The sequence below is a fragment of the Melanotaenia boesemani genome, chromosome 6, assembly GCF_017639745.1.
Source record: "Melanotaenia boesemani isolate fMelBoe1 chromosome 6, fMelBoe1.pri, whole genome shotgun sequence".
Taxonomy (NCBI): domain Eukaryota; kingdom Metazoa; phylum Chordata; class Actinopteri; order Atheriniformes; family Melanotaeniidae; genus Melanotaenia; species Melanotaenia boesemani.
This window is the reverse complement of record NC_055687.1, coordinates 38,904,570-38,924,932: the sequence shown is the minus strand read 5'-3', so window position 1 is coordinate 38,924,932 and position 20,363 is coordinate 38,904,570. Positions and strand designations below refer to the sequence as shown.

General features: G+C 43.9%; 1 protein-coding gene across 1 annotated transcript; it reads right to left on the bottom strand.

Moving 5' to 3' along the window:
* Positions 1–3,098: 3,098 nt before the first annotated feature.
* On the bottom strand, positions 3,099–19,433 carry rrp15 (ribosomal RNA processing 15 homolog). The gene is made up of 5 exons (XM_041988199.1): positions 19,302–19,433; positions 16,643–16,914; positions 13,035–13,132; positions 11,733–11,922; positions 3,099–3,755 (listed from the first exon to the last, which is right to left on the bottom strand). Exons 1-5 carry the CDS (start codon positions 19,336–19,338, stop codon positions 3,618–3,620), a joined length of 735 nt encoding a protein of 244 aa, XP_041844133.1. The 5' UTR covers positions 19,339–19,433; the 3' UTR covers positions 3,099–3,617.
* Positions 19,434–20,363: the final 930 nt, after the last annotated feature.

Below are 20,363 nucleotides of genomic sequence, written 5' to 3'. Positions count from 1 at the left end.
GATGGTTGTGATAGATTTTCTTTTTTTTAATTGGTGGGTCTCTGCTGACTGTTCTTACGGAGGAGCTGAGTCGAATCAGAGGTGCAGTCTGTAAGGAGTTTTAGGTGTCTCAGCTCAAACAGAGACAGTTGAGAGATGGGCAGAAAAAAGGAGAAAGAGATGGGGTTAATAGTTATCCCACAGAAAGTGTCTGAGAAAGACTGCAAGTGTTTTTTATGTATGTGTGTATCAATCAATCAATCAAAACTTTATTTATAAAGCGCCTTTCGTACAAGATTGTGGCTCAAAGCGCCTTACATTTAAAAACATTCCCGTCCAATCACCCTCACCCCCCAACCCCCATACAGGCACACACACTCCTTCAGCCTAGGATAATTCAAAGTACATGATGCCAGGTGCAGATGGACAAATGAGGAAACCTCATCAGTAGGGGATCCATCTGCACCAAGGGTGGGACAGTATTCTGCCAAGTTTCTGCAACTGCAGGGACACAGGAGCACGGCGGCCCGGGGAGACCTGGCTGAGACACCAGCCCCCACCGCCAAGACGTACGTCCCACCGCATCGATCAGCCACAGCCGGACACCACCCCCAGTACAGACGGACCCCCGTAGAGGAAACACTGGAAGGATCCAGAAACAATAAAAGGCAGTAAAAGAGCATTCAGTGTATAAAACGTCAGAAGTAATAAAACCAAATATTACGAAGCTAATTAAGACTTAAATAACTGAATATCAACTAAAAGCTAAGCTGAATAGATGGGTCTTCAACCGAGTCTTAAAAACATGAATGTATAAGCAAAAAGCGTTCTTCATTGCAAGCAAGTGTCAATTTTTAGAGAAACTTCCCTTTTTTATCACCATGACGAGATGTTCTGATTGACATATCTCATTTCTTTTGAAGTACAAAATCGTTCACTTTTGACAAGTAAAAAAAAAAAACTAAACATATATATATTGTGAGCTTGTGTGTGTGTGTGTGTGTAATTGTCTCCCAACCCGGCCAGTCAGATATCCAGTCATTTTTTTAGTGCTCCAGAACACAAATTAATTAAAAAGCATCCAGTAAAATCAGAGCATTGTGATGAAGGTGTCCATAAGAAAGGAATGAAATGCTTATGAAAATATTTTATAAAGGTTTCATTAGGCAGATTCAACTCAGCTGAGACTCAACAACTATAGTTTTTCACAGACAGACATGGATAACATTTTTTATTTTTATTTTTATAAGTGGACAAGCAGCCTTTACAGCCAGAGAGTGTGTCCTTGTGTATGTATTCAGCATTCTGGAACAAAACATTTCCTCAGATCAGATTATTTTATCTTATCTGGATCGTTTTATGCATAAATTTAGCATCTCCTTCTACTTTAGCCTTTACTGACACAGGTGCCTATTTTAACCTGTTCAACTTTCCAAGACAGCTTCATTAACACCAGCAAGGTGTCCACTCTGTCTCCAGCCACACTCACACTTCTGTTTATTTATCTATTTATTCTCTTTATCTCCTTTTTTACCATATTTTATAGTGCAGTTATTTTATTATTATTAGCATTACTTATTTCTACACTTTCTCACTGCAGTATCTCTTTTATTTTTCCTGATGTGTTTATTTGAGTCTTATGTAGTTTTTCTTATATAGCTTTGTTTTTTCGAGACTACTGATTTAAGTCTTGAAGGAGGAAAATGAAGTATCTTATTCTCAGCATTTCATTATTAGAGTTACTTAAAAATACATAGATTAGGTCTATACTTCATTGCAGCTGTAAGCAAACTGCTGTTTGCCTTAGGATCCGTGTACGGACAGACTTATTGGCTTCTAGGAGCATCTAAACATTGTGTAAAACACACAGTAGATTGTTTCCTTATAGCAGTCTGTCTTAAAGGACTGTACTCTGCACAGGATGTAAACATGAAGTTTGGAGAAGAACACACAAACATCCTATTTGTAAACTTGTGTCTGGTTTATGACGGGAGGATTCAGGACTGAGGAATGTTCTTTGTTTGAAAGCAGCTTAAGAGCGATGCATATCTGTTTACGATGTCACTTTTTCTAATAAACCATCATCATTTTTACATAAAGCTGATGTCCAGAGCTCTTCTTTTACCTCATGTGAGTATTTTTGTCACAACATAATCTTAAAGTAATTTACTACAAAATAGTATGATCCACAGGAGAAGATCTTCATATGATGAAGTCATATCACAGAAATGGCTATGAAGACACCAAAGACACTAAAGGGGAAACAACAGCACGGCACCGAGAAGAGACGAGAAGTTGTCAACCTGACGATGGCTTCACAAAACCACAAAAACACCTGCTTCCACAAAATAAACCCCACCATGGCATCAAGAGTCAGAAAGTACTCCACAACCAGATCAATTCCATTTTCAATCATTTTATTTAGAAGAAAAAATATTACATGAGCAGTTCCCCACAGATATATCTGGAGACTCTAGAAGCAGAAACAAGCGCTACAAGATCCAAGCAGATTCTGAACACTCAGGAAGTGCCATCTTATTTTATACTTCACGCTCTGCCCTAGAAAAACCGGTCTGGCTGTATGTGCTGTTGTGCTGCTTCAGGGCTGAGAGAGAAGTATTCTCACCTGCAGCTGTCCTACTAACTGAAAACAACCTTCATTCCTCCACTCATAAGCCATTATTTATGATTTATATATGAATCCCTCATGTTACCTGACTCCCGTACATGTCACCTGTCCACTGTTTTCCCATCCTCACAGTTTCCACCACCTGCTTCATCTATCACACCAGGATTAAAAAGGTCCGACCCGGTACTAGAAGGCGGACCTGATGAAGAGGACGACCCGGTACTAGAAGGCGGACCTGATGAAGAGGACGACCCGGTACTAGAAGGCGGTCCCGATGAAGAGGACGGCTGTTTTAACATCATCTTGTTAAAAATGTTATTACTGATTACAGATGACTGAATGATGATTAAAGCCGTAGCTCATGAATCTCTAGACAGTGAACACACATCAGGACACACACACACACACATATACACACACCAGTTCATTTAGACTGATGAGATCATTATGACATCACTGAACCATAAAAACTCTTCTTGTTTTTAGGAACTCGGATGAGAACTGAACTTTATTTAAACTGAGCAGACAACAAAAACGTGAAACATGTTTCTTCTTCGTGGGATCATCACTGAAAAAGTCTTCTGTGGTTCTTGTGGACGTTTCTGACTGACAGAGGAAACTGAGGACACTTTTAAAAAAGACGATGAAAAAAAGCTGTTTAAGTGAAAATCCGAGTCAAAGGAGCTCAGAGGAAAACAGAAGCAGGAAACAGGAAGCTCTACAGGAGGAAGGAACATCATCATCCAGGTTTTGAAAGCAGGTCTGGATGACTCAAATGCACCAGAATCCCTGCTGAAGATGCTCCGATAAAGATGGAAAATAAAAATCTGAGATTCACCACATGCCCACTGAACATTCTCAGTCCTGCTGGAACACCAGAACTGACCCATCTCCATGGTTTCATCCCTGGTTTGATCTCAAAACAGGAAGCATCAAGACAGACTGTCCTTCAGGGACAGTCTGGAAACGTGTCTGTTTCCAGACTGTCCCTGAAGGCAACGTGGCTCTGTCAGTCAGAATCGGACTCCAGTCTTCCTCCTCTGTGCTCGTTCCCGTCACTGTCTCTGTCCCAGTCTTTCATGGAGGCTCCCATCATGAAGTCGTCTCTGAGGACGCTCCAGGACGGCTTGTTCTCTGCTGCAGGAGTCTGCGCACACACACAGATACACACACCTATAAAACAGTGGTTTACAATGTGGGGGCCATCAGGGGGTGCTATGGGTTCCTCAGAAACTTAGAGGTAAGCTAAGAAAAAAAATCTAAAAAATAAAGTTCAGCATGATGTTGTCATAATCAGTGTAGACCTGGCGATTATCAGGCTCCTCAAGCTAGCATGTAGCTGCTAGCGCAGAATGGACAGGTTCATGACAACTGGGTCAAAGGAGCAGAGCAACTAAACCAAGACCTCATGGCCGACTAAACCCAGTACATGACAAAACCCAGTACATGACAAAACCCAGTACATGACTAAACCCAGTACATGCCTAAACCCGGTACATGATGACTAAACCCAGTACATGATGACTAAACCCAGTACATGACAAAACCCAGTATATGACAAAACCCAGTACATGCCTAAACCCAGTACATGATGACTAAACCCAGTACCTGACTAAACCCAGTACATGATGACTAAACCCAGTACATGATGACTAAACCCAGTACATGACAAAACCCAGTACATGACAAAACCCAGTACATGCCTAAACCCGGTACATGATGACTAAACCCAGTACATGATGACTAAACCCAGTACATGACAAAACCCAGTATATGACAAAACCCAGTACATGCCTAAACCCAGTACATGATGACTAAACCCAGTACCTGACTAAACCCAGTACATGATGACTAAACCCAGTACATGACTAAACCCAGTACATGACAAAACCCAGTACATGACAAAACCCAGTACATGCCTAAACCCAGTACATGATGACTAAACCCAGTACCTGACTAAACCCAGTACATGCCTAAACCCAGTACATGATGACTAAACCCAGTACCTGACTAAACCCAGTACATGATGACTAAACCCAGTACATGACAAAACCCAGTACATGCCTAAACCCAGTACATGCCTAAACCCAGTACATGATGACTAAACCCAGTACCTGACTAAACCCAGTACATGATGACTTAACCCAGTACATGATGACTAAACCCAGTACCTGACTAAACCCAGTACATGATGACTTAACCCAGTACATGATGACTAAACCCAGTACCTGACTAAACCCAGTACATGATGACTTAACCCAGTACATGATGACTAAACCCAGTACCTGACTGAACCCAGTACATGATGACTAAACCCAGTACATGACAAAACCCAGTACATGCCTAAACCCAGTACATGACAAAACCCAGTACATGCCAAAACCCAGTACTTGCCTAAACCGAGTACATGATGACAAAACCCAGTACCTGACTAAACCCAGTACCTGACTAAACCCAGTACATGATGACTAAACCCAGTACCTGACTAAACCCAGTACATGATGACTAAACGCAGTACATGATGACTAAACCCAGTACATGACTAAACCCAGTACATGACAAAACCCAGTACATGCCTAAACCCAGTACTTGCCTAAACCGATTACATGATGACAAAACCCAGTACCTGACTAAACCCAGTACCTGACTAAACCCAGTACATCATGACTAAACCCAGTACATGACTAAACCCAGTACATGATGACTAAACCCAGTACATGATGACTAAACCCAGTACATGATGACTAAACCCAGTACATGATGACTAAACCCAGTACATGCCTAAACCCAGTACATGACAAAACCCAGTACATCATGACTAAACCCAGTACATGCCTAAACCCAGTACATGACTAAACCCAGTACATCATGCCTAAACCCAGTACATCATGACTAAACCCAGTACATGCCTAAACCCAGTACATGATGACTAAACCCAGTACCTGACTAAACCCAGTACATGATGACTTAACCCAGTACATGATGACTAAACCCAGTACCTGACTGAACCCAGTACATGATGACTAAACCCAGTACATGACAAAACCCAGTACATGCCTAAACCCAGTACATGACAAAACCCAGTACATGCCTAAACCCAGTACTTGCCTAAACCGAGTACATGATGACAAAACCCAGTACCTGACTAAACCCAGTACCTGACTAAACCCAGTACATGATGACTAAACCCAGTACCTGACTAAACCAAGTACATGATGACTAAACGCAGTACATGATGACTAAACCCAGCACATGACTAAACCCAGTACATGACAAAACCCAGTACATGCCTAAACCCAGTACTTGCCTAAACCGATTACATGATGACAAAACCCAGTACCTGACTAAACCCAGTACCTGACTAAACCCAGTACATGATGACTAAACCCAGTACATGACTAAACCCAGTACATGATGACTAAACCCAGTACATGATGACTAAACCCAGTACATGCCTAAACCCAGTACATGACAAAACCCAGTACATCATGACTAAACCCAGTACATGCCTAAACCCAGTACATGACTAAACCCAGTACATCATGCCTAAACCCAGTACATCATGACTAAACCCAGTACATGCCTAAACCCAGTACATGATGACTAAACCCAGTACCTGACTAAACCCAGTACATGATGACTAAACCCAGTACATGACTAAACCCAGTACATGACAAAACCCAGTACATGACAAAACCCAGTACATGCCTAAACCCAGTACATGATGACTAAACCCAGTACCTGACTAAACCCAGTACCTGACTAAACCCAGTACATGATGACTTAACCCAGTACATGATGACTTAACCCAGTACATGATGACTAAACCCAGTACCTGACTGAACCCAGTACATGATGACTAAACCCAGTACATGACAAAACCCAGTACATGCCTAAACCCAGTACATGACAAAACCCAGTACATGCCTAAACCCAGTACTTGCCTAAACCGAGTACATGATGACAAAACCCAGTACCTGACTAAACCCAGTACCTGACTAAACCCAGTACATGATGACTAAACCCAGTACCTGACTAAACCCAGTACATGATGACTAAACGCAGTACATGATGACTAAACCCAGCACATGACTAAACCCAGTACATGACAAAACCCAGTACATGCCTAAACCCAGTACTTGCCTAAACCGATTACATGATGACAAAACCCAGTACCTGACTAAACCCAGTACCTGACTAAACCCAGTACATGATGACTAAACCCAGTACATGACTAAACCCAGTACATGATGACTAAACCCAGTACATGCCTAAACCCAGTAGATGCCTAAACCCAGTACATGACAAAACCCAGTACATCATGACTAAACCCAGTACATGCCTAAACCCAGTACATGACTAAACCCAGTACATCATGCCTAAACCCAGTACATCATGACTAAACCCAGTACATGACTAAACCCAGTACATGATGACTAAACCCAGTACATGATGACTAAACGCAGTACATGCCTAAACCCAGTAGATGCCTAAACCCAGTACATGACAAAACCCAGTACATCATGAGTAAACCCAGTACATGCCTAAACCCAGTACATCATGCCTAAACCCAGTACATCATGACTAAACCCAGTACATGATGACTAAACCCAGTACATGATGACTAAACCCAGTACCTGACTAAACCCAGTACATGATGACTAAACGCAGTATATCATGACTAAACCCAGTACATGACTAAACCCAGTACATGACAAAACCCAGTACATGCCTAAACCCAGTACTTGCCTAAACCGATTACATGATGACAAAACCCAGTACCTGACTAAACCCAGTACCTGACTAAACCCAGTACATGATGACTAAACCCAGTACATGCCTAAACCCAGTACATCATGCCTAAACCCAGTACATCATGACTAAACCCAGTACATGACTAAACCCAGTACATGATGACTAAACCCAGTACATGATGACTAAACCCAGTACATGATGACTAAACCCAGTATATGACTAAACCCAGTACATGACTAAACCCAGTACATGATGACTAAACCCAGTACATGCCTAAACCCAGTACATGCCTAAACCCAGTACATGATGACTAAACCCAGTACATCATGACTAAACCCAGTACATGACTAAACCCAGTACATGATGACTAAACCCAGTACATGCCTAAACCCAGTACATGATGACTAAACCCAGTACATGACTAAACCCAGTACATGATGACTAAACCCAGTACATGCCTAAACCCAGTACATGATGACTAAACCCAGTACATGCCTAAACCCAGTACATGACTAAACCCAGTATATGACTAAACCCAATACATGACAAAACCCAGTATATGACAAAACCCAGTACATGCCTAAACCCAGTACATGATGACTAAACCCAGTACCTGACTAAACCCAGTCCATGACTAAACCCAGTACATGATGACTAAACCCAGTACATGACTAAACCCAGGACATGACTAAACCCAGGACATGCCTAAACCCAGTACATGCCTAAACCCAGTACATGACTAAACCCAGTAGATCATGACTAAACCCAGTACATGCCTAAACCCAGTACATCATGACTAAACCCAGTACATGATGACTAAACCCAGTACATCATGCCTAAACCCAGTACATGACTAAACCCAGTACATGCCTAAACCCAGTACATCATGACTAAACCCAGTACATGCCTAAACCCAGTATATGCCTAAACCCAGTACATCATGACTAAACCCAGTACATGCCTAAACCCAGTACATGATGACTAAACCCAGTACATCATCACTAAACCCAGGACATCACCAAACCCAGTAAATGACTAAACCCAGTACATCATGACTAAACCCAGTACATGATGACTAAACCCAGTACATGCCTAAACCCAGTACATCATGACTAAACCCAGTACATGACTAAACCCAGAACATCATCACTAAACCCAGTACATAATGACTAAACCCAGTACATGACTAAACCCAGTACATGCCTAAACCCAGTACATCATGACTAAACCCAGTACATGATGACTAAACCCAGTACATGCCTAAACCCAGTACATCATGACTAAACCCAGTACATGACTAAACCCAGTACATCATCACTAAACCCAGTACATAATGACTAAACCCAGTACATGACTAAACCCAGTACATGACTAAACCCAGTACATGCCTAAACCCAGTACATCATGACTAAACCCAGTACATCATGACTAAACCCAGTACATCATGACTAAACCCAGTACATCATGACTAAACCCAGTACATGCCTAAACCCAGTACATCATGACTAAACCCAGTACATGATGACTAAACCCAGTACATGACTAAACCCAGTAAATGATGACTAAACCCAGTACATGATGACTAAACCAAGTACAGGCCTAAACCCAGTACATGCCTAAACCCAGTACATGCCTGAACCCAGTACATGACTAAACCCAGTACATCATGACTTAACCTAGTACATGCCTAAACCCAATACATGACTAAACCCAGTACATGACTAAACCCAGTACAACATGACTAAACCCAGTACATGCCTAAACCCAGTACATCATGACTAAACCCAGTATATGATGACTAAACCCAGTAAATCATGCCTAAACCCAGTACATGCCTAAACCCAGTACATCATCACTAAACCCAGTACATCATGACTAAACCCAGTACATGACTAAACCCAGTACATGCCTAAACCCAGTACATGCCTAAACCCAGTACATGACTAAACCCAGTACATCATGATGAAACCCAGTACATGCCTAAACCCAGTACATGCCTAAACCCAGTACATGCCTAAACCCAGTACATGACTAAACCCAGTACATGACTAAACCCAGTACATGACTAAACCCAGTACATGCCTAAACCCAGTACATGTCTAAACCCAGTACATGACTAAACCCAGTACATCATGGCTAAACCCAGTACATGACTAAACCCAGTACATAATGACTAAACCCAGTACATGTCTAAACCCAGTACATGATGACTAAACCCAGTACCTGACGAAACCCAGTACATGATGACTAAACCCAGTAAATAATGACTAAACCCAGTATATGATGACTAAACCCAGTACATGACTAAACCCAGTACATGATGACTAAACCCAGTACATCATGACTAAACCCAGTACATGACTAAACCCAGTACATGATGACTAAACCCAGTACATGCCTAAACCCAGTACATGACTAAACCCAGTACATCATGACTAAACCCAGTTTATCATGACTAAACCCAGTACATGACTAAACCCAGTACATCTTGACTAAACCCAGTAAATCATGCCTAAACCCAGTACATGCCTAAACCCAGTACATGCCTAAACCCAATACATGACTTAACCTAGTACATGACAAAACCCAGTACATGACTAAACCCAGTACAACATGACTAAACCCAGTACATGCCTAAACCCAGTACATGATGACTAAACCCAGTAAATCATGCCTAAACCCAGTTCATGCCTAAACCCAGTACATGCCTAAACTCAGTACATGCCTAAACCCAGTACATCATGACTAAACCCAGTACATGACTAAACCCAGTACATGCCTAAACCCAGTACATGACTAAACCCAGTACATGACTAAACCCAATACATGCCTAAACCCAGTACATGACTAAACCCAGTACATCATGATGAAACCCAGTACATGACTAAACCCAGTACATGCCTAAACCCAGTACATGACTAAACCCAGTACATGCCTAAACCCAGTACATGACTAAACCCAGTACATGACTAAACCCAGTACATGACTAAACCCAGTACATGCCGAAACCCAGTACATGACTAAACCCAGTACATCATGACTAAACCCAGTACATGCCTAAACCCAGTACATGCCTAAACCCAGTACATCATGACTAAACCCAGTACATCATGACTAAACCCAGTACATGCCTAAACCCAGTACATGATGACTAAACCCAGTACCTGACGAAACCCAGTACATGATGACTAAACCCAGTACCTGACGAAACCCAGTACATGATGACTAAACCCAGTACATGATGACTAAACCCAGTACATGATGACTAAACCCAGTACATGATGACTAAACCAAGTACATGACTAAACCCAGTACATCATGACTAAACCCAGTACATCATGACTAAACCCAGTACATGACTAAACCCAGTACATGCCTAAACCCAGTATATCATGACTAAACCCAGTACATCATCACTAAACCCATGACATCACTAAACCCAGTACAAGACTAAACCCAGTACATCATGACTAAACCCAGTACATGATGACTAAACCCAGTACATGCCTAAACCCAGTACATGCCTAAACCCAGTATAGCATGACTAAACCCAGTACATCATCACTAAACCCAGTACATGCCTAAACCCAGTACATGCCTAAACCCAGTACATCATGACTAAACCCAGTACATGATGACTAAACCCAGTACATGCCTAAACCCAGTACATCATGACTAAACCCAGTACATGATGACTAAACCCAGTACATGACTAAACCCAGTACATGACTAAACCCAGTACATGACTAAACCCAGTACATCATGACTAAACCCAGTACATGACTAAACCCAGTACATGCCTAAACCCAGTACATGCCTAAACCCAGTACATCATGACTAAACCCAGTACATGATGACTAAACCCAGTACATGCCTAAACCCAGTACATCATGACTAAACCCAGTACATGATGACTAAACCCAGTACATGACTAAACCCAGTACATGACTAAACCCAGTACATGACTAAACCCAGTACATCATGACTAAACCCAGTACATGATGACTAAACCCAGTACATGACTAAACCCAGTACATCATGACTAAACCCAGTACATCATGACTAAACCCAGTACATGCCTAAACCCAGTACATCATGACTAAACCCAGTACATGACTAAACCCAGTACATGACTAAACCCAGTACATTAACAACATGTTTTTTTTTAAATGCAGACATTAAAATATGTGATATTTGTGGATTTGTAGGGGTTTCTGAAGGTGTATCGGTTGGAAAACAGCAGAGCCTCAGACCGTTTTTTTTCATTTTTATTTTACATGATTACCTCCCTGGTAATTTGTTTTTCCAAATCTCTGATTGTCAGGAAAAAAAAAAAAAAAGAAGAAAGAAAGAAAGATGGTGGACTTACAGCTTCATCCTGAGCGGCACCCCAGGTTTTGCCGGCTCTGTCCTCCCTCCTCAGGGCCGAGATGAAGTCTTTCTTGGAGAAAGAAGACAAAATCTTGGCCTTCTTCCTCTCAGATCCACCAGCATCTTTCACCACCTCGTCCACCGTTTTCTGATGTTTCCTCACGGCATTGAACAGCTGAACCACACCCCTGAACACACCACACAAGAGCCACATCAGAAACATGCCCCTGAACACACCACACAAGAACCACATCAGAAACATGCCCCTGAACACACCACACAAGAACCACATCAGAAACATGCCCCTGAACGCACCACACCAGAACCACATGACAACTAGGGCCCTGAACACACCATGTCACAACCATGCCCCTAAAAGCGCCAAAACAGAGACACATCAAAAACACACGAAAACCAGGCCTCTGGAAGAACCAAACCAGAAATACGAGAACCATGTCACTGAAAGCACCACGCCAGAAACACGAGATACGGCCCCTGAAAGCACCACACCAGAAACAAATCAGAAACATGCCCCTGAAAGCACCACACCAGAAACAAATCAGAAACATGCCCCTGAATGCACCACACCAGAAACGCGTCAGAAACACGTTCCTGACATTTCCACACTAGAAACATGTCCATGAACGCACCACACCAGAAACAAAATAGAACCAGGTCCCTAAACGCACCGCACCAGAAACACATCCGAAGCATGTCCCTGAAAGCACCACACCAGAAACACATCCGAAGCATGTCCCTGAATGCACCACATCAGAAACACATCAGAACCATGTCCCTGAATACACCACACCAGAAACACATCAGAACCATGTCCCTGAATGCACCACACCAGAAACACATCAGAACCATGTCCCTGAATACACCACACCAGAAACACATCAGAACCACGTCCCTGAAAGCACCACACCAGAAACACATCAGAGTCACGTCCCTGAAAGCACCACACCAGAAACACATCAGAGTCACGTCCCTGAAAGCACCACACCAGAAACACATCAGAATCACGTCCCTGAAAGCACCACACCAGAAACTCATCAGAATCACGTCCCTGAAAGCACCACACCAGAAACACATCAGAATCACGTCCCTGAAAGCACCACACCAGAAACACGTGAGAAACAGTTCCCTGAAAGCACCACACCAGAAACACGTGAGAAACAGTTCCCTGAAAGCACCAAACCTGAACCACAACCCTAAACACACTACACATAAACACATGAGAACCACGTCCCTGAATGCACCAAACCAGTAACACATAAAAACCACTCTGAACACTCACCTGGTGGCGATTCTCTGAAGAGCCTTTTCAGTCTCACGATCTTTGATGACGTCTGGTTTGTCTCTAAACATCATCTCCCACCTTTGCCGCTTGTCGACCTTTTGGACACAAACAGACCGTTACACAGGGACTGTCCTGCTGGTTTCCACGGAGATAAAGGAGGTTTTATAGTAATGGGTTCCAATCATAGACTATCTCTGGCTTCTTTCTGGATCCTTATGGTTCTAAGGTGAATGTGGGGCTATCTCTGAATCCTCCTGACTCTGACCATTGATAGAGGCGCCCATCATCATCATCATCATTGGCCGATAGCTTACTGAGATATTTACCTGCATAAGACCTCTATTAAACACCTGGAAACCTTCTCAGGTTCACTTTTACCTTCTACTGTAGAACAGGTCCTCTTCAGATATTACTTTACTCATTCCTACGACTACACAACTCATTCCTTTGATTACTTTAGTCATTCTTAGGATTACTTTACTAATCCCAGGATTACTTTGCTCATTAGTAGGGTTACTTTACTTATTACTAGGATTACTGTTTTGAAAGGTATCTGGTTGAGTGAACGCTGGAGTTTGTCGCTGCTACTCACCGGTAAAAATATCAAATTATTTTCCGACAAATTCCTACCTAAACTCCTACCTGGGACCTCTGGCTCGCTTTTCTCTTTACCAGAAGCGATGTGGATTCATCAGACCAAACGCTGGTTTGCTGTCGGCTGGCTCCTTGTGTCTCTTGTCCACCTGCAAGCAGGCGAACTCCTCCAGTATCCTGCTGCTGAACTTAAAACTTCGGCGCCACACCTGCACTCCACAGCCACCACATGGTCTTGACATCCACCCGGACATCGCCTTTCAGCCCCGATGGAGATACATTCACCGTGGATTATGCGGTAAGCTCCATTACAGTGACTCTTACTCCATAAAATCGACTTGGTCCACTACTCGCCGTCATCCCCACACTGCAGGCCGCGGTGTTAATCACAGTGTCCTGGCCAGCCTGCCGAGGTTTGATAACCCTGCGGCCAAGAACAATTCCGCCACCGTCAGCTTCGGCCTCCTTAACATCCGCTCTCTCATCAGCAAAGGGATCTGATCCAAGAAGTTCTTGTGGATGGAAAGCTAGACTTCTTGTGCCTGACTGAAACTTGGCAGCAGCTCCGCCGGGTTTGTTTACACCTGCCTGCCTCGGCGTGGGCCGGGCGGAGGTCTCGCCATGTTACACCGCGGTGTTGGAAAGTCGTGCCTGCTGCTCCCGTGTTCTCCTCCTTCCAGAACTCTGCCTCACTGCTGCCTGGACCCTCTCCTACGATTGTTGCTACCATCGACCGTCCTCCAAAACACAATAAGGACTTTTTAAAATGACTTCTCCAATCTCCTTACACTTTTCTCATCTCTGATGTCAAACACAATTATTCTTGGTGACTTTAATATTCATATGGACAATAACATAATGCTCTCTCCAAAAACTTATCATCTTGTCTAGAAAGTTTTGGTTTGCAACAATACATTACTTTCCCATCTCGCTGTAAAGGTCATATCTTGGATTTAGTCTGCTGTTCTGGCATCACTCCCTTCGACTGTAAAACTCATATGCTCCCGTACACTGACCATAGACTCATTACTTTCAATGTCAACCTCCTTCTGTCCAGAATCATTCTCCCCCGGACCGTCTCATCCCGTAGAGTTAAGGACATCAACATTGAGACTTTTTCTTATGAAATTATCAATTTTCCCAGTCCACATGCCAACTGCTCACCTGAAGACCTGGTTTCCCACTACAACAACAATCTCCATACTCTTCTGAATACTCATGCTCCACTGAAAACCAGATCCGTCTCCTCCACCCGCTCTGCACCCTGGTTCACTCCTGCCCTCCGTTGGCTCAAATCCCAAAGACGACAATTGGAACGACTCTACAACAAAACTGGACTCACTATACACAAAGAAATGTACAATAACTATGTAATGCTATACAGGGACAGTCTCTCCTTAGCAAAATCTGCTTACTACTCTTACTACCTCAAAATCTCCAACGACCTTCTCATAGCTTCAGATTCAGGTTTATTATCCATTCTCCTCCTTCTTGACCTCACTGCAGCATTCTCCTTGACAGACTATCATCCATCGGCATCACTCACACCCCGCTCGCCTGGTTCACTTCTTACCTTTCTGGCCGCACACAATTCATTCGACTAAAATCCCAACAATCAAACTCTTTCCTGTCTCTGCTGGTGTGCCCCAGGGCTCAGTCCTGGGACCCCTCCTCTTCATTATCTACATTCTTCTGCTTGGTTACATCCTTCGCAAACACAATATTAATTTTCATTGTTACGAGGACGACACTCAGCTCTACCTCTCTACCAAACCATCCTCTTCACTTCCACCAACCTTCCTCACCACCTGTCTACAAGAAATTCATTCTTGGTTTTCATCCAACTTTCTCAAACTCAACAGTTCTAAAACAGAAGTCCTCTTGGTAGGCACGACCCCCACTCTCTCCAAATCTAACAGTTATCCAATTTCCATAAACAATTCAACTGTCCTTCCCTCCCCTCAGGTAAAGAGTCTGGGTGTCGTCCTCAACAGCACACTCTCTTTTCACTCCCACATTAACAGTATCACCCGGTCTGCATATTTTCACTTGAGAAACATTTCTTGTCTCCGTCCCTCTCTCACCCCCCACACCACTGCCATCCTCGTCCACAGTCTTGTTACTTCCCGGATTGACTATTGCAACTCACTTCTCTTTGGTCTCCCCACTAAATCCCTCCAGAAACTGCATCATTACACGGACCCCTACTACTCACCACATCACCCCCATCTTACAACAACTTCACTGGCTCCCCGTAAAACAAAGAATTAACTATAAAATTCTCCTCATTACATTCAAAGCACTCCACAATCTGGCTCCTCCATATATATCTGATCTCCTGCACATTGCCACTCCGATCCGTTCACTTCGCTCCTCCTCTTCTCTCCAGCTTCTTGTCCCCCCTGCTTGTCTCGTCACTATGGGGAGCCGAGCATTCAGCCGCTCTGCTCCCCATTTCTGGAACTCTCTTCCCCCTGACATCCGTACCATAGACTCTCTTCCTCTCTTCAAATCACAACTCAAAACGCATTTGTTCAGACACGTACGTCTTCTAGTCACCTCTAGTCTACTTTTTTTTTTTTTTTTTTTTTTACTATTTTAATGTTCCTTTGTACAGTGTCCTTGGGTGTTTTGAAAGGCGCTTTTAAATAAAATGTATTATTATTATTATTATTACTTCACTCATTTCTAGGACTACTTTACTCATTCCCAGATGAAGTGGGCTCCTAGTTTCTGTTTTCCACTGGAAGTAATGTGGTTCTCTTTTAGGAGCAAGAAACATTTCCACTTCCTACTGTGTCCCAGCTTAATTTACTGAGACACAGTAACATGTATGTTGATTATGACACGTCTGTAGTAATCGCTCATGTCTCAGCTTTCTGCAGAGACCAGGATTACACACATAGCCCTGCTAGTTCTGAAGATAAAGTTAATTTATTTTGGGATGTCCAATCAGATAGGAGGCTTCATGAAGACAACCCCTCACTGAAGGAAACAGGTGTGTTTTCTACCTGTTTCTGTCTTTTCTCTTGCTCCTGTCTCTCGGCTGCCTTCATCTTCTCCACCTCTTTGCTCTTCACCAGGATGTTGCTCCCGCCTGTCAAGTTTTTTTTCCCCAGGATCTTTGCCATGGCATCGGCCCATCCATCCATGGTTCCACCTCCTCCATCTTCGTCTTTTCCCTCCTCCCTCCATCCAGCAGCATCTCTGCTGCTTCCTCCTCCATCATCGCTTCCTTCCTCAGACTCATGGCTGTCCTCAGACTGAGGGACCGTGGTGTCTCCTGGATCACAAACAGATTAATCTTATAACATCTCTGAACTGGAACCAACATACCTAGATAATGTGGTTGAAGGTTAAATACCTCCTGCATGTAATAACACTAAAATGATTAATGGATTAGATTTCTGTAGAACTTTTCCAGTGGATCCTGTCCTCACTCATAGCCAGTTGGTGGTGGTAAGATATATGTGGAAAACAGCTGTCCTGGAGCAGACTGATGGACACGTGGCAGTTGTTGTGATTGTGGTCGCTCTGTGAAGTTTTTAAAGTTGCTTCGACGTTAGCTGCACAGTTAAGAGCTGGTCTCCTTGTCTCAGCAGACCCCTCCTAACTGTAGTCAGAACTGGAACTGTCAAGACTTCTATTCTTTTCTTTAGCTGAATGTTAGATTTACACATATTACACTTTAAAAATATTTTCCTAGTGAATATGAAATGAAATGCATGATTTTACTTAAGGGACCAATGAAGGAACCCGGGCCCTCGTGGAACGGTGAACAGCCAATCAGAGCCTTTCCACCAGCCACCGCAGACGATGTCAACGCAGATGGTGGTGAGCTTTACTTTAGGTTGTGTGTCAGTGGGCTTGAAGCACTTTTGACCTTTAAAATGATGAATATGTTGCAGAAACAGTTAGTTTTATATGTTGTTGTTAGCCGGCCTGGCAGCTAATCTGGTTGATTATATTCACTTATTCTGTTTACATGTTCCTCACATTCTTTTTTCCAGCCAATAGTGAAAGCTGCGTTCACAAGCTCAGTCATGTTCATGTTGAAATAATCTTTCAGGCACTTCGGGAATCTCCGTCGGGCAGAGGAGGCTGGTGCAGCAGCCCTCAGCAGGGGTATCCACCGTCTTCCAGCAGAAAGAACCCAGATGGAGGACTAAGGTCCTGCTTGGACATGGCTGATCGTCGTAGGACCAGCGCGTCATGCACCGAGTCTGGATTACACATCCAGGAAGGCTCGCTCGGTATCACACACACCTGCTTTATGATGGAGGAAGTTTTCTGTTCATGGAACTTCTCTTTTGTGGCTCTGCAGGAGGAAGAATTCAGATATGACATCCATCAATGGCACCAACAGCACAGCGGATCCCCTCGTGGCCAGCAAGGCCTGCAGATCCTGGTCCCACCTCCTCCAGCTCTCCTGCCTGAGAAGATGAAGGACTCTGTGGTGGATGGTCATCATTTCCTCCACTACACTGTGGGCGATCCTGCAGACAGCGGCAGTCGTCGTTGCAAACATGTCTGCAGCTGCCCTGCAGAGGCCCCACAGGCAGGCCAGGAAACGGTGACCAGGACTCGGTCTCATGGCTCCATCCATGTGGTTTTTCTGGGGCAACATTTGGACCAACATGTCTGTCTAGGACCAGCCAGTCCTAGACAGCCTGAAAACCAGTTTTAGGTCAGCTCCATAAAGAGTCCAGTGGGCTCTTGCTCCTGTAGGAAGGAAAGTGGGGTTGGGGAAACTTGGACTAATTTTTTAAGTTAAAAGACAAATTTATTTAATCTGGTTTTTCCACATTGCAGTGCAACCTAAGAATGTAACTAGCCTGGAGATTTTCTTCTGGCTGGTGTAAGACGTGTATTCATGCTTTTGTGTTAAAATTATTTAATTAAAGTGTTCTTGTTCACTACTACAGGAAGGTAACAGTATTGGAAGTTTTTCTAATCCATCTAAAGCACTGATGATCTGAGATGCAGTTCTCAGCAGGTATAGGGGGCGATGAGCTTACCTGCAGAGCAGAAAAGGTGTGACATGTCTGACACGTCTTTTAACTGGTCACTTTTCAACTTTCTTAAATAAACTTAAAGCAATTATCAGAAGGTATCAAAGCATATTATACACATATTTATTATCCCTGCTTAGACAGCTTCCCCCACAAGTCAACCCTGGATAAGCAGCAGAAAATGGATGGATGGATATTATATACAAACACTAAATTACTTTTCACTGCTTACTTTTATTCTACATATCAAATCTTAATCAAATCTAGCTCGTTGCTCCTGGATCTCAGTGAAGAGGAGGAGCTCTCGCTGCTTCCTCATGATACCTGCCCCGGTATCAGCTCGCTCCATTTTCACCGTTTCAGCAAACGTTTGTGTGTGTATGTGTGTTTGTTTCCAGCGTCTTTGACGTCATCAAGTCATCAATTACGTTCCAAATTTACAATGAGCGTGCTGACGTCCACTAAAGTTTGTACTTCTGACAAGTCCACCAACACGTTGAGCGCACCGGGAACGGCCCGGTTTCTTTCTGTCCCCGCTGACTCTGGGGTCAGGCTAACTTCCAGACTAACTGGGTGAACTGGATTACATCTCGCGGCACGTGCTCTTCTCCGAAAAACATAATAATCGCATGACCAAACAACAACATATAAAACTCACCTATGAGCTCTGCCTCGCGCATTTTCCTCACAGCCATCGTGGACGTTACTGAAAACGGTCCGTGGAGAACGCAGGATGCTGAACAAAGGTTCCGCGTGTCAGCAGCGTTCTTCTTCTGCAGTTTCTTGGCGGTTGGCAAACAACGTACAGATACGCATTACCGCTACCAACTGGTAAGGAGTGTGGGAGAGGACAGAAAAATGTATTCTCTTAATCAGCCTGTTTTAGATAGAAAATAAATTGTGATCAGGTGCGTAGCATCTCCAGACCTTTTATTGTCCTGAGTTTATGTACCTTCTTCACCAAGACAGACCGATGCAGAGTCCGCATCACTGCAGACGCCGCACCGATCCGCCTGTTGATCTCCTGCTCCATCCTTCCCTCACTCCTGAACAAGACCCCGAGATACGTGAACTCCTCCACTTGGGGCAGGTTCCTATTGCAGACCCGGAGAAAGCACTCCACCCTTTTCCGGCTGAGGACCATGATCTCGGATTTGGAGGTGCTGATTCTCATTCCAGCAGCTTCACACTCGGTTGCAAATCGCTCCAGTGAGAGCTGAAGATCACGGCCCAATGAAGCAAACAGAACCACATCATCCGCAAAGAGCAGAGACCCAATCCTGAGGCCACCGAACCGGATCCCCTCAACACCTCGGCTGTACCTAGAAATTCTGTCCATAAAGGTTATGAACAGAATCGTTGACAAAGGGCAGCCTTGGTGGAGTCCAACCCGCACTGGAAAAGACTGATTTACTGCCGGTGATGCGGACCAAGCTCTGGCACCGGTCGTACAGGAACCGGACAGCTTATACAAGCGGGTCCGGCACTCCATACTCCAGGAGTACTCCCCACAGGAGTCCCCGGGGGACACGGTCAAACGCCTTCTCCAAGTCCACAAAGAACATGTAGATTGGTTCAGCAAACTCCCATGCCCCCTCAAAGACCCTGAAGAGGGTGTAGAGCTGGTCCACTGTTCCACGACCGGGACAAAAACCACACTGCTCCTCCTCAATCCGAGGTTCGACTATCCAACAGACCCTCCCCTCCAGCACCCCTGAAT